Source organism: Mytilus trossulus, chromosome 10 (assembly GCF_036588685.1).
Source record: "Mytilus trossulus isolate FHL-02 chromosome 10, PNRI_Mtr1.1.1.hap1, whole genome shotgun sequence".
NCBI classification, from domain to species: domain Eukaryota; kingdom Metazoa; phylum Mollusca; class Bivalvia; order Mytilida; family Mytilidae; genus Mytilus; species Mytilus trossulus.
This window is the reverse complement of record NC_086382.1, coordinates 49400913-49413590: the sequence shown is the minus strand read 5'-3', so window position 1 is coordinate 49413590 and position 12678 is coordinate 49400913. Positions and strand designations below refer to the sequence as shown.

At 30.4% G+C, this 12678-nt stretch overlaps 1 protein-coding gene across 1 annotated transcript; it reads right to left on the bottom strand.

The window, feature by feature from the left end:
* Positions 1-2480: 2480 nt before the first annotated feature.
* LOC134687977 (cell death protein 3-like) lies at positions 2481-11185 on the bottom strand. The gene is made up of 7 exons (XM_063548443.1): positions 10530-11185; positions 10067-10158; positions 9365-9424; positions 8460-8534; positions 4849-5148; positions 3989-4175; positions 2481-3065 (listed from the first exon to the last, which is right to left on the bottom strand). Exons 1-7 carry the CDS (start codon positions 11183-11185, stop codon positions 2930-2932), a joined length of 1506 nt encoding a protein of 501 aa, XP_063404513.1. The 3' UTR covers positions 2481-2929.
* Positions 11186-12678: the final 1493 nt, after the last annotated feature.

Genomic DNA, 12678 nt, shown 5'->3' with positions numbered 1-12678 from the left:
GTGATCTCTAAAAAGAGTTCTTGTACATAAAAACGACCGTACGTTGACTTAAATTGTGGTTTGTGTCCTGTTATGTTTAAATAGGGGATGCTTAACCAAGGGGGACGATAGATACCAGAGAGACAATGAAACTCTTAGATTGATAATAAACTGACAACGCACCGTGATCTCAGGTGCTCCGGAGGGTAAACAGATTATGATCCACATGTAGCACCCGTCGTGTTGCTTATGCTTTTACAAATCAGGTAAATAGTCTAATTCAGTAGGTCACATTCGTAATAAAGGAATGGTATGCAGTTAAGACATAAGAAATATATCCTATATCATCTGTGAAACATTTTCCCCATAACGGTCAAAGAACTCGTGATGGCGTCTGAAAAAAATACCTTTTGGAACTCTTGGTTTAATAGCATCCTTGTGAGCAGCAATCCTCAATCAAGGAAATCATGATAAGAAATGCAAGCAAGGAAATATCGTATCAATTGGGAGATATGTACTCCGTATTCAGGTGCTGATGGAATGTTGCTACATAGAAATGGACAGTTCACAATTGGGAAGCTGAAATCATCTTTTTTGTCGTAAAGTTTTGTTTTTAACCGACTCTCATTGTCAATATCTAGATGTAAGTCAAGATATGAAGCAGACTTATCTGTATCTGTAGTATCTGTTATCTCTGGTTCTATTAAAAAATAATGACACCATTCTTTCTTGTTTCGAAACAAACAAGCTTTTTAAAACTTGGTTTCCCATGTTGCTCAGTAAGCCTAAATCATTGATCAAATAAACACGAGTTAGAGCAACAGAAGTTCATTGGTTTTATCCGCTAAAAGGTACCTATTTATAGAAAAAGTGGATTTAAATTTAGCACACTTTGAAAGTATAAAGGAAATTTCATTGAAAATGAAGATTGAAATATTGGTTGTAATGGTTAGTGCGATTCTGAAAACTACATGCAAAGAACATGATGCTACCAATCATGAGGAATACCAATTGAATAGGAGCACCTTCAAATAGTTAATGACAAGTTTCCAATTCAATACTGCTCAGAGTTTAAATTTTCAAGATGTGAAATAACTCATATTGAATTGTTCAATATGTCTAGCACAGAAAAAAACTAAATATGTCCATGTATTGAATGTTCGACCTAGCATAAGTGAATTTATCGTATAACCTGCTGTATTGAGGAACATTTATAATGTAATAATTAAAATTCTCCCATAAACTCTGGTACTGACATGATCACAGGAGTCCAATTTGAGATACATGAATAAACATTAGACGAAAGAAGTTTCGTTTGTGGTTTCTTGAATTTTTGTTCAGGAGGAAATATTAATGGGACCCAGTCAAAAAGGCTTGGATGGTTCATGGAGAGATATTTATTAATGTGCCTGCATGTGTAATTAAATGAGTAAGCTTATTTTGTCATCTTCTCTCTTACAAGTGTCTAAAGGAATTTCGACTCATATTTTTAAAAAAAGTCAATAAGGCAATACACACAATACACAATACACAATAAGTTCTAAGGCAATAGGAATGCCGAAAACTTGCTAGAAAATTTATATTTGTATTTTTAAAGAAATTGATACGTGCTTGTAATTTATATATATGTATGAATCACGGAGCTGAGTCTGTGTTCCTTATTACATATAATTTGTTTCAGTTCAGGTTGTATGGAAATCAGCCTATGCTCATATTAGGTATCCCTGACCATATGTATTCTTTTTTTTGTGATTTAAAGAATTGTTCAAATTTGATTTTTTTTTATAAAGGAAAATGTTTATTTACTAATAAAAAACAACAACAGAATAAGAATTAAATCCTTTATTATAGACAATGCATATAATGATGATCTACAGCAGATTAGTTAGTATTGACAAATTAAAAAATATCATAAAACTTTTTTGCGCTAAGAATAAATAAATTAATTGAAAGACCATGGCACATAAAATGAATTTAACGAACACATTCTGGGTTACACATTATATAAAGGTGGATTTCCTTAAAAAAAAAATATTTTTAATTCAGATAATTTTTGGCAATATCTTAGCGACAATATTTGCTGCCAAATTATAAAACAAAATGTAAGGTGAATTAAAACTAAATGTTGACTTTGATTTACATTTTGTTCACTTTGGTCAACACACAAAATGTTTACAAACTTCCTTGTGTAATGAACACATCATAGATAGCAGGATTGAAATTTTGTATTTCCTCACAGGCTTTTTTCGTCTACAAAAGACTCATCAGTGACGCCCGGACCATAATAAAACCATTATAAAAATATAATACTTATACTATCGTCTTTGGTGTGAAAACACATAACATCGGTAAACTATACAATTATTAGTAATTGTTGACCATTGTCATCCTTATAGTTTGTGTTCATTTATTTATCAATAAATTACCGATTTACATAATGGAAAACATTCTGATAATTCAGCAGCAACAAACCAAGTACAATATGTGCAAAGAAAGCATATTGTAAAATCTGCTAATAACTAAAAAAATGAACGAATATCAATAACAAAAATACAATGTACTTTGTAATGAATGCTAGGATTTAATAAAAATAAATGTGCTATTAAACCCTCTGTCTGTTTGTTGTTGTTTTACTGGTTTTTGTTGCAATTAACCGATTAAAAACAATACTATAAATATTTGAAAACAAACGGTTTCAATCAGTTTTAAGAAACTTGGTTAATGATTTGATGGACCAGTGCGTGACACAATGTTAGTATTAAAAAATCACATAACGACTAGGACCTACAGGATCTCTAACAATTTGTGACTTATTATAAAAAGTTTGATATATATATGAATTCATATCAATGAACTTTATCATATTTGTTGTTGTGCAATTCTAATACATTCTGATAAATATTGATAAAATAATGAGGTAATTTAATCGAACTACTTTTAGTTCTTATTATCAACTATTCAGAAATACATGTTTACATAATGTGGACTTGAATATGGGAATCTGTTTGTGAGTTTTGCTGCCTTCTTGTAATGATTTCCTCCCAACATCTTCGTTTACTTTGGTTATTATGGTTATAACATCACGGCTGAAGAAAAAATATAAGATATCAGTTAATGTGCATGTAATTCAAAAATTATAAACCCTTTATACAATGTATCCATTAGCATATTAAATAGCATTGAATAAAAGAAACTGTTTCTAGATTTAGTGCGTCTGAAACACGTTTCTGGATTTCCGTTCATCAGAAACCCTAAAACCCGAACATTTGAAAATATCTAAAATCGACTCAGGTCAGCATTAGTTGAGGGTGTTGGAACCTATGATTCAAACTTGTTTCTTAATCTATACATTTAATCATCTAAGTATTAATTAATTTGATAATGTGAATAAATGTTACAAATGGCCATCATAATACTGATGTATTTACTTTAAAATCTAAAATGATACCTTTTTTCAAATATCAGTAGTCCTTTGTAATAGATCTCTATTCCCAAAAGGTGTTATCACGTTAATAGCAATGATACTTTCAACTATACTTTGTGATATATATAGTAAGTACCAATACACACGTTTCTACATTTGGTATTGCAATGGGTCGATGGTACTGCTGGTTGACGTTTCGTTCCAAAGAGTATCACCAGCACAGTAGTCAGCACTTCAGTGTTGATCTGAATATTAGTTATATGGTCATTTTAAAAAATTCCTGTTCACAAAACTCTGAATTTTTCGAAAGCTAAGGATTTTCTTATCTCAGGCAAAGATTACATAAGCCAAATTTGGCACACCTTTTCGGATATTTTTTGGTCTTCAATGCTCTTCAACTGTGTACTTGTTTGGCTCTAAGATTATTTTGATCTGAGCGTAAGTGATGAGTCTTATGTAGACGATACGCACGTCTGGCGTATAACATTATAATCTTGGTAGCTTTAATTACTATTTGACATTCGGACGTCGTTAATCTACCGTTTTCTGAATGTTTAAACTATGTACATTTAAGTTAATACTTACTATTTGGAATATTTCCTGAGATTCTCAACCAAACTATTAATAAACCAGGTTCCATTTTGAGGACAACGAAATGAAACACAACCAGTAACGGTTGAAAAGTTGACAAGTATATCAGCTTCATTTGGAATGGTCTCTTTCCGGCTAGTGTCTTGATCTATATTGATAGTATCTGTCGGTAATGTTTGTCCTGAAATAAAAACACCAACAATGAGAACTTATTACATATATGTACCAATCCACATGAATCTGATACATCTGTTGAAGGATGTACACTACTGAAGAGCCAAAACTTGCTAGATTTAAACTTTTTTCTTAACCTGAGTTTTAGGTTTATATGAAAATTATAAAGTAATTGTTGATAAAAAATCGTTTTGTGCTTTACTTCTCTTTCTTTGCTTCGGTCATTTAAAAGTACATATTTTTATTTCATTTTCCTTATTAAAATGATTGAAAAATACATATCTTAGAATTTCGAAAAGAAAACAAATGATATCGGTTGTATATATTTGTGGTAAACTATTTCTTTGAAACATTACACGGTATATTAATTGATCAAGACAGCATTTTTACAAATAATCAATCTATATTTTTGGTTTAAAAAGTACAATAACAAAAATGCCGAATTCAAAGTAAAATTCAAATTGGAAAATTCCTTATCAAATGGCAAAATCAAAAACTGAAACCGATAAAAACGAATGGAAACAACAGTCATATTACATTACCATGATATACGTTTCATGAAAAAGATTTAAATTGTGCTGTTGCTGTTTTTGCGGTAAACAACTATTCGCTAATTCATTGTTCCAGTATTGGTAAGTATCGTTTGCTATCGTTTGTGTTTGTAGTCGCTTTACAAATACCTGCTTGAGAACTAATTCCTTGACAAGCTTGTATGAAGAACATTTTTGGCTTTCCGGCCAAAGACGGACATCGGCTACTCTGGTAAAAATCAATAATTTGTTGAATTTCCACACTAATCTCGTCTTTTCCATACAGTACTCCGTTCGCTCCATGCGTTAGTACACAAAAAACAAAACAGTCATAATCTGTGTGATTTAGTTGTGCAGAAGCACGAGCTATATTTATCATCTGCTCAGCAGTAAGGTTATGATGACTATCAACTTTAAATTTCAGATCTGTCAACAGTTTGGCTAGTTGTTCTTAAAAAAAAAATTATACTGAATATAATATATTGAACATCAATCAGAGTTGTTTTTCCTTCAAGTCAGTATATCAAACGAAGGTTTAAGACTAGTTAGTTTAAACATTTTTTATTGGTCAAAATAACAACCTAGTAATGTCTTCACCAAAACGACAGAATTATATAATACACATTGATTCAGGAACACATCAAATAGTTCATGCCAGCAAATCATTTCAGCATAAAGACATGAAAAAAAGGAAACTTGTTGAAACTTGTTGAAACGAATCGATGGATTTTAATCGAGTGCATTTATTTAGAGTATATAACACACAGAATTTTCAGTTTGAAATTAGTTATGCGCAGATCCTTTCTAGTGTAGACACTTGTTGACCTCATTCACAATTGAAAATGGAAATTTAATGCTGAACTCAATGATCATCATTCAAAATAATGCTTCAGAATTATTTATCTTGAAGGTCCATCATACAAAATTGACAAAAATGTTTGTATAAACTACGTTGAGTACCGACTCACCTGTGCAGTTAGAAAAGTTCTAAGGCCTGGCATTCACTAAATATATGAAAGTGGAATGCATTTTGCGTTTCGAAAAGATTTTTATTATTTTATTTTGATGGGCATTTCTTTTTTGGTTCCTGCAGAAGTTGTAAATATAAACAAACACCTAGCTGAGTTGCTTACTACCTATAACTCACCAATCATGCCAATAGTTTTGTAGATATATATTCCCTGTCTATTGTCCATGTCAATCAAGGACAATCAATACAATACAATATATAATTTTATTTTTATTTTTCACCTGAGTGGGAGAATCGCAAAATTGTATCCCAACTTAGTTTATTTTTACACCTTCTGCACAAACGAGAAAATAAGGAATAGCAAAATCCAAAAGAGACTTATCTTTCTGAAACAAAAAATGCAGTTACTAAAATTTATTGAAAATGGTGTTTCTGATGAAGTTAAACTATTACTAAAACGATAATGCAAATTATATAGTACAAAACTATATACAATGCGAAAACAACAGGCCTTATAAATTTTCTGGGTTTTTTTTGCACAGCAATTTTTGTCCATTTCCTAAGATGAACCTTAAATCCACTGTCACACATAGCGTTCATAGCTATTCAAATATTAAAGAAAAATGGAACAGAACATATTAACTAACATAAAAAGGTATGAATAACTTTCGCTGAAATTTTATCTTTATTTTTTAATAAATGTGACTGAGTGGGGCTGTACTCAATACAAATAAAAGACATATCAAAATAAGCAGAAGTTGTAATATCATACTGAAAGACACATTTTTGGTAAAACCAACAGGAGGCTCATTAGAACCTGATTATCTTATCTGTCTATATTTTCCTGTTTATATTTTGTAACTTTTTATTATAGCTTTGATATAATGTACAAAGGGCATTTGACTCCTTTAAGGGATCAATTGATATTTTCTTCCATTTTAACTTATTTGTAGAACTTTGTCAGTTGAATATGCTTAATACTTATAGTATGTCTTTATGGAAAATAATTACTGCAAAAAAACAACAATCAAATGTAAAAATACTTTTTTACGAAGGCAATTATTCAAACAAGGGATGTATAGATGATTGCGGTCATTTGTACATATTTGTAGACTTAAAAAATACACGAAAGAAAACAAGTTGTTTTTCTTAATCCACGAAAATTAAAAACCAACGAAAATAAAAGAATCTGCAGAGCAATCTTTTTCTTTCTAACGATTGCAGGTTCTGCAAAATAATGCAAAAAGGGGTAAATATCATCAGCTATGGTCAATTTTTGTTTACGACTGTGATGGCTTATTTGCAGATCCTTATGTTTCGTTTTTTAGATATAAGCCAACTTTGCAGTTTACCATTCATGTCCTCATTTAAGAAACAGACATAGTTATTGAAAGATCATCTTCCTTGACACATTTTTTTCAAATTATATTCCCTAAGGAACATTCAAATAGAGTTTTTTCAAAAAAAATTAAAACACTTACAATCCGTTGATTCCATTGTACTCTGTTTAAAGGTCATTTTGAATTTTAAGCACTAGTCTCATACCTCATAGGACAAACTAAATTCAATACTGAACTGTTTGTATGTCCATATACATTTTTAAATGTCGTCTGGTTTATAAATACAAGTTTGTGTCTTCAGAATACAACCAACCAGTAAGCTTAAAAGGTATCGGATCGTCAGTAATTTACACAAATCGAAAAAAAAATACTCTGTATACAAAAGATTTCTACAATATATAATGATTATATACCCTGTATATCAATTTTCTCCCAAGTAGATCGCTGATGAATTTTTAGAAAAATTTCATAAAAAAATAACAGTTACATCAACTTTACTTAGTATTGGTGTATTTAAATGGGCTTATTTTACATCACTGATGCTACTGCAAACTGAGTCCCGAAGAAAACAATAAGTAAATTCGTCCAGGATCCGGCTAAAACTTGCAAGCTTGAATAAACCACTATCTGATTAATAAAATGACTTTCAAGTTATGATAATAGATACGATTAAATGAGGGTAGACACTTTTACCAGAAAAGTCGTAGACTTTTAAATTTAAAGATAGATCTTTTATGTTTATAATAACTTATATACCTATATGGAGTTATTCAATTTCAGAACCATAGGTCATTCTTTCTCAGAATTAACCCGAACGATACCATGTTTGTTTCAATAAAATATACACCAAAGCATAAAATAATGACCTGTGTAAGGTCATTATTCTAATTGATTGAAATGCAATCTATCATTTACTTAAAAATCATATACGGTCGGTCTTTCATTTTATCAACCCTGAAACCCCTCGGTGTATTCTACGACAAGAAAAACCTTAAAATATGCATTATCTATAACATAAAAGGTATAAGTTTAAGAGGATTGACTTCAGTTCAAATTTGAAGTTATCAATTTTCTTGGCTACTACCTTCCATTATATAAACGATTTAATATGTGTCAGACTAAGCTAATGCTACATGAATATTAGCAAAATACATCAGAGTAAGAGCGCTTTAATAAAATGCTTGGACATTTCGTTGTGTTGAATTTGTTCACAGATGAATATATTATCTGTATACAAGTAACCGTATTGTAATACATTTGAAAGTGTGTGTCTGCATTTCAAAGAGGATCTCTAAATTCAAAGTATGTCTATTGTAAATGTTAATTGATTCATTTTTTCATTAACCTCAAATCAGTAATAATTAAGTTTCGTGTTGGTTAGTTGCTTGTACCTATACTACAGTTGTTTCAATTATCCGTATATCTATTGAATTAAAACTATATAAACATACCTGAGTCTTTGTTTGTTCCCTCTCGATCTTCTAATTGTCCATCAAACAACTCATTGTTAATAATGACTGCAATACCTATTATAGTTGAATAAAAACTGTTCACAGGGTGACTTTCGTTTTGGGTAACACATTTCTATTTTTTTTTAAGTCAAAAGTAAGAAGATGTGCCTCTGATTACCAACAAGTCACTTGCCATCTTAACATTTAAGGACGTAGAAAGTGCTCGAACGTACAGGCAACACATTAGTCCAAACATTGTCTAACATAATACAATAAATATATAAAAAGGAGTGTTGTGAATCAACTTTAGGTAAGTCAACTTTTTTGTTTCATAAGTAATGGTATATAAAAATTCAAGATACATTGGCAACTTTAAATTATTAATTAAGAGTTATAAAGTGGCAAGATACGATCGATATATTTGGGAATGCTGTATTTCAAAGAAAATGTGGATCCAGTAATTTGTAACATTTAGTAAATACATTGCATACGCTATCAAAATAACAATATTTGACCTTTTATTGCTATAGTTATTGCTGTTGTTTTGTGTCGTGCATTTAATTTTGAAGTTGTCATCAAGAAACAGCTATCTGAGGTACAATGAGGTTGAATCGAATAATTGCTCGAGAATGGTTGAGCTGCAGCAAACTGATCTTCAGACTTAAGAATGTATTAAAACCTGAAAATTGTGTTTGGACTACACAAATACCAACACCCGCTGACAATATGTAATATACAATCACCTAACGCAATAATAACAGGATATTTCATCAATATTCAATATACATAACTTTCTCATATGACTCATACAGAATGGCTTTATTCTTTATTGCATATTATTATTATCTTAACTTGGAAATATATAAACAGCGCTAGCTTTTAGATGTAAATACTAAAAAAATTACCTCTCGGCTGTGCAGTCATTTTGTATTTTGCCATTGGACTTTCATGGATGACATTGTTTTCTAAAAATACATGGTGAACAGTACTTATATTGCAACAAAGCTTTAAGATGTTTGGAAATGATAGCTATAGTGTTAAAATCCGCTGGCTAAAAATTAAGTCATTATGCCTATTTGTTCCTGAAAAAATATTTGTTTGACGAACAGACGTTTGATGTGATACTAATATTGCAATTATTATAATCGTAAGCTGTAAAATGTAATTCGCACATGCATATAAAAAAAAACATACAACACACCAACAAAAAAAGCTAATATACAAACACTATTACATCACTTGTCACTTGATTTTCAACCAGATATAAGTTTAATTCCTTGCTTATTCAGTCCTTTTCTATCAAAGATTTTTATTAACTAGTACTTTGTTGTTATAATAGTACATTTCTCATATGCAAGAATAGAATAGTATTATGTTTGTCATATACATCTATAAGACATCATAAAATATTTTCCTTAGTAAGATATTGGGTATACGCAAATGGACGATTTGTATTGTTTCCTTACGCTACGATCTTAATAAAATTGCAAAGCAATCTTTTAAACAAGTATTATAATTAAGGAAATTTAGTTAGTCATAAATGATCAGTTGATAGAACAATCTTTCTATCGTTTGTCATTTTGGTGTACTTAATTGAGTATACTTACTTAATCCTGAACTTATTTCCAACTCTCTAAACATCTCTTTTGTAGTTTTGACATTTACGCTTTTATTAATAATTTCTGTGCCTAATACCATTCTATAAATAAAATTCAAAAACATATATGTAAAGTCAGTAATATGTTTAAGCTGTTCTTTTCAAATGTTCATGTATTTACGCTTTTTAAACTTTATTTTCTAGTAAGGGTATGATGCCAGATTATTTAATGCGCCCGGAACGTGTTTCTATGAGAATTACTTGAAACAAAAACAAATTAGAAAACTAACACATTAAAGGATTGAGAGCCAAAACACATCTATAAATACATGTGACCCGAGCATAGAATACACATTGACCCCTCCCCTTTGTAACAAAGTTCTTGATTTACTAAGGAAATAATAGGGATCGAAAACGAAATAGGAGGTGTATTACACAATGACATTAAAATATTGTTTTCTATTTCTACTTACTTGCATCCAGGTGATATCATACTGTGAACATCAGAAACATTATCACAGAGTTCCCATCCTTCGTAGGTCACACCGCAACTAAAGCACCTCGTCACATTTAGCGTATAGAAAAACCCATTTTTTGCAAGTTTTAAAGCACTAACCGGAGTTTTTACTACTTTGAATGTGATTAAACGTATAAACTCGTATTTCAGCATTAGTCCGTAATCACTTTCGACAGACAGTATATGTTCTTCCTCCGGAATTTTGGCACACAACACTAAATTACAATTTCCACTTTCTTCATTTTTAAAGGATTCTGCTTTTGATAATGTAAAATTACAGTGATTCCCAGGTATGTTTTCTACAGTGGATTCGATGGTCACGTTACAGTTGTAAAATGCAGTGACTGAAGAATTTCTGCTAGATGTTTCATATGCATTAACATGGATACCTGAATCAGTAGCAGTACAGTCTGAAGATGTTTCTGTATATGCTTCTTGAGAATTCTTACTTTCAACAATGTGATTTTCTGACTTCTTGATACGCATAAGATGATGCAAACTGTGAGTTTTACGGCATCTGACTTTCGCTTTGGTTTTAACAATTTTATATTCATGTTGTTCATCATTCAAATCCATTGCTTTGGCAGTAAGTTGGGTCACATCATTGAACATGATATAACCTAAAACAAACCTCTCAATTTAAAGTAATTTTTTGCTTTATATTAAAACAGGAAAATATGATAAGATTGCTAATGAGACATTACTGTTTATAATTTTTTTTTATCTTCTATATTTTCCCAAAAAGTGAGGAAAATCATCAAAAAAGGACAATAACCTATAAGTAGTCGATCCTCAATTTTGGCCAAGTTAACAAGTCGCTATCCATGCATATCTATATTTATGTTTATATCAGGCTATGTGACCGACGGCAGTTTTCGTAGTAGAACCTCGATGTTTAATTAGATGGCGTCTAGACTAAAATACCCACAAAATGCGGATACATGTTAGCGAGCACTTGCATCGTAAGTTGTTTATTTTATATGTTATTAATCATATCAGTGAATTTGAATTTGACAACCTTTAAGATTGGTTTGGCTTACTTTTACTTATATCATCTTTCACTAGGGATTGCATAGTCACTTTATATGTAAGCTATCCCTATTTATATTGTTTACTTAAAGTATATCATACTCTTTGTCGACTGGTAATTCATAGTTTAATGTACCCTGTAGACACCCCAGTCTAGCTCCTTTGGTAGTTGTTTGTGAGATTTCGTAGATTTGAACAACGGTTAACTAATATTGCCTGAATTTATTTGAATTAGAATTATCATTTACCCCTTTCCTAAAATAAATATTACACAAACTCATTACACCAACTATTGTCCATTTGACTTCTATATATTTGCAGAAAAAAATTCTTAAAAATTCATTTTTAAAAATTTAAAACTTTTTTCTTGATGTTTGTTAATATATGATATATACGAACTCTGACTATTAATTTCATAATTTTTGGTCAATAAATAAAAAAGTTTCCCATTAGGTCTCTATGTTAATTTTATTTTTTGAAGTGGTGATTACCTGATGGAGTAAGTATAAGTAGTGTAATGGCCTTCCAACCAAAACAAAAACAACATACATGTGCTTTTAAAGTTTGTTTATTTGTACCATGTGACTTCGTATAGTTGAATATAAAGATGACCTGTACTAACAACAAACACAATTAGATTTCATGTCACGTGATTGTAAAAATTGTTCTATATATGATAGGATTCTGCATTTTACATTTTCTGTTTTAAAAAATATTAGATATACATGTAGTACAAACTTGTAAAACAGCTAGTACTTTATATGCAAAGGATATGAAAATGAATATTGTTTTATATGTTTACCGTCATATGCTATGTTAGTGAACATGAGTTATGACAGAATTTATTAGCTATAGACACCTTTTTTTATATCCCTTAATTGTTTGCTTCCTAGATGTGCATTTTGCACATTAATGAATAACTGTATATTAACTTTAGTCTGTTTTTTAAATAAAACTTTTCAGAACCTCTTTGTTTTGTTATGCAACTCACCATGCTAAAAGCATGAAAAGCTTGTGTATAGAATTAGTCAACTTATTTTTATTTTATTTTAACCCTGTCTGCGCTCATTGCCTAT

Bases quoted from the DNA above. Each gene is read 5' to 3' on its own strand.
- LOC134687977 (XM_063548443.1), bottom strand. From the start codon at position 11,185: ATGTTCAATGATGTGACCCAACTTACTGCCAAAGCAATGGATTTGAAT. The intron at 8,535-9,364 runs GTAATTTTTTTA...CAACTATAATAG, and splicing joins AATGACTGCACAGCCGAGAG to GTATTGCAGTCATTATTAAC. The intron at 3,066-3,988 runs GTAAGTATTAAC...TTTTTTCTTCAG, and splicing joins CTCAGGAAATATTCCAAATA to CCGTGATGTTATAACCATAA.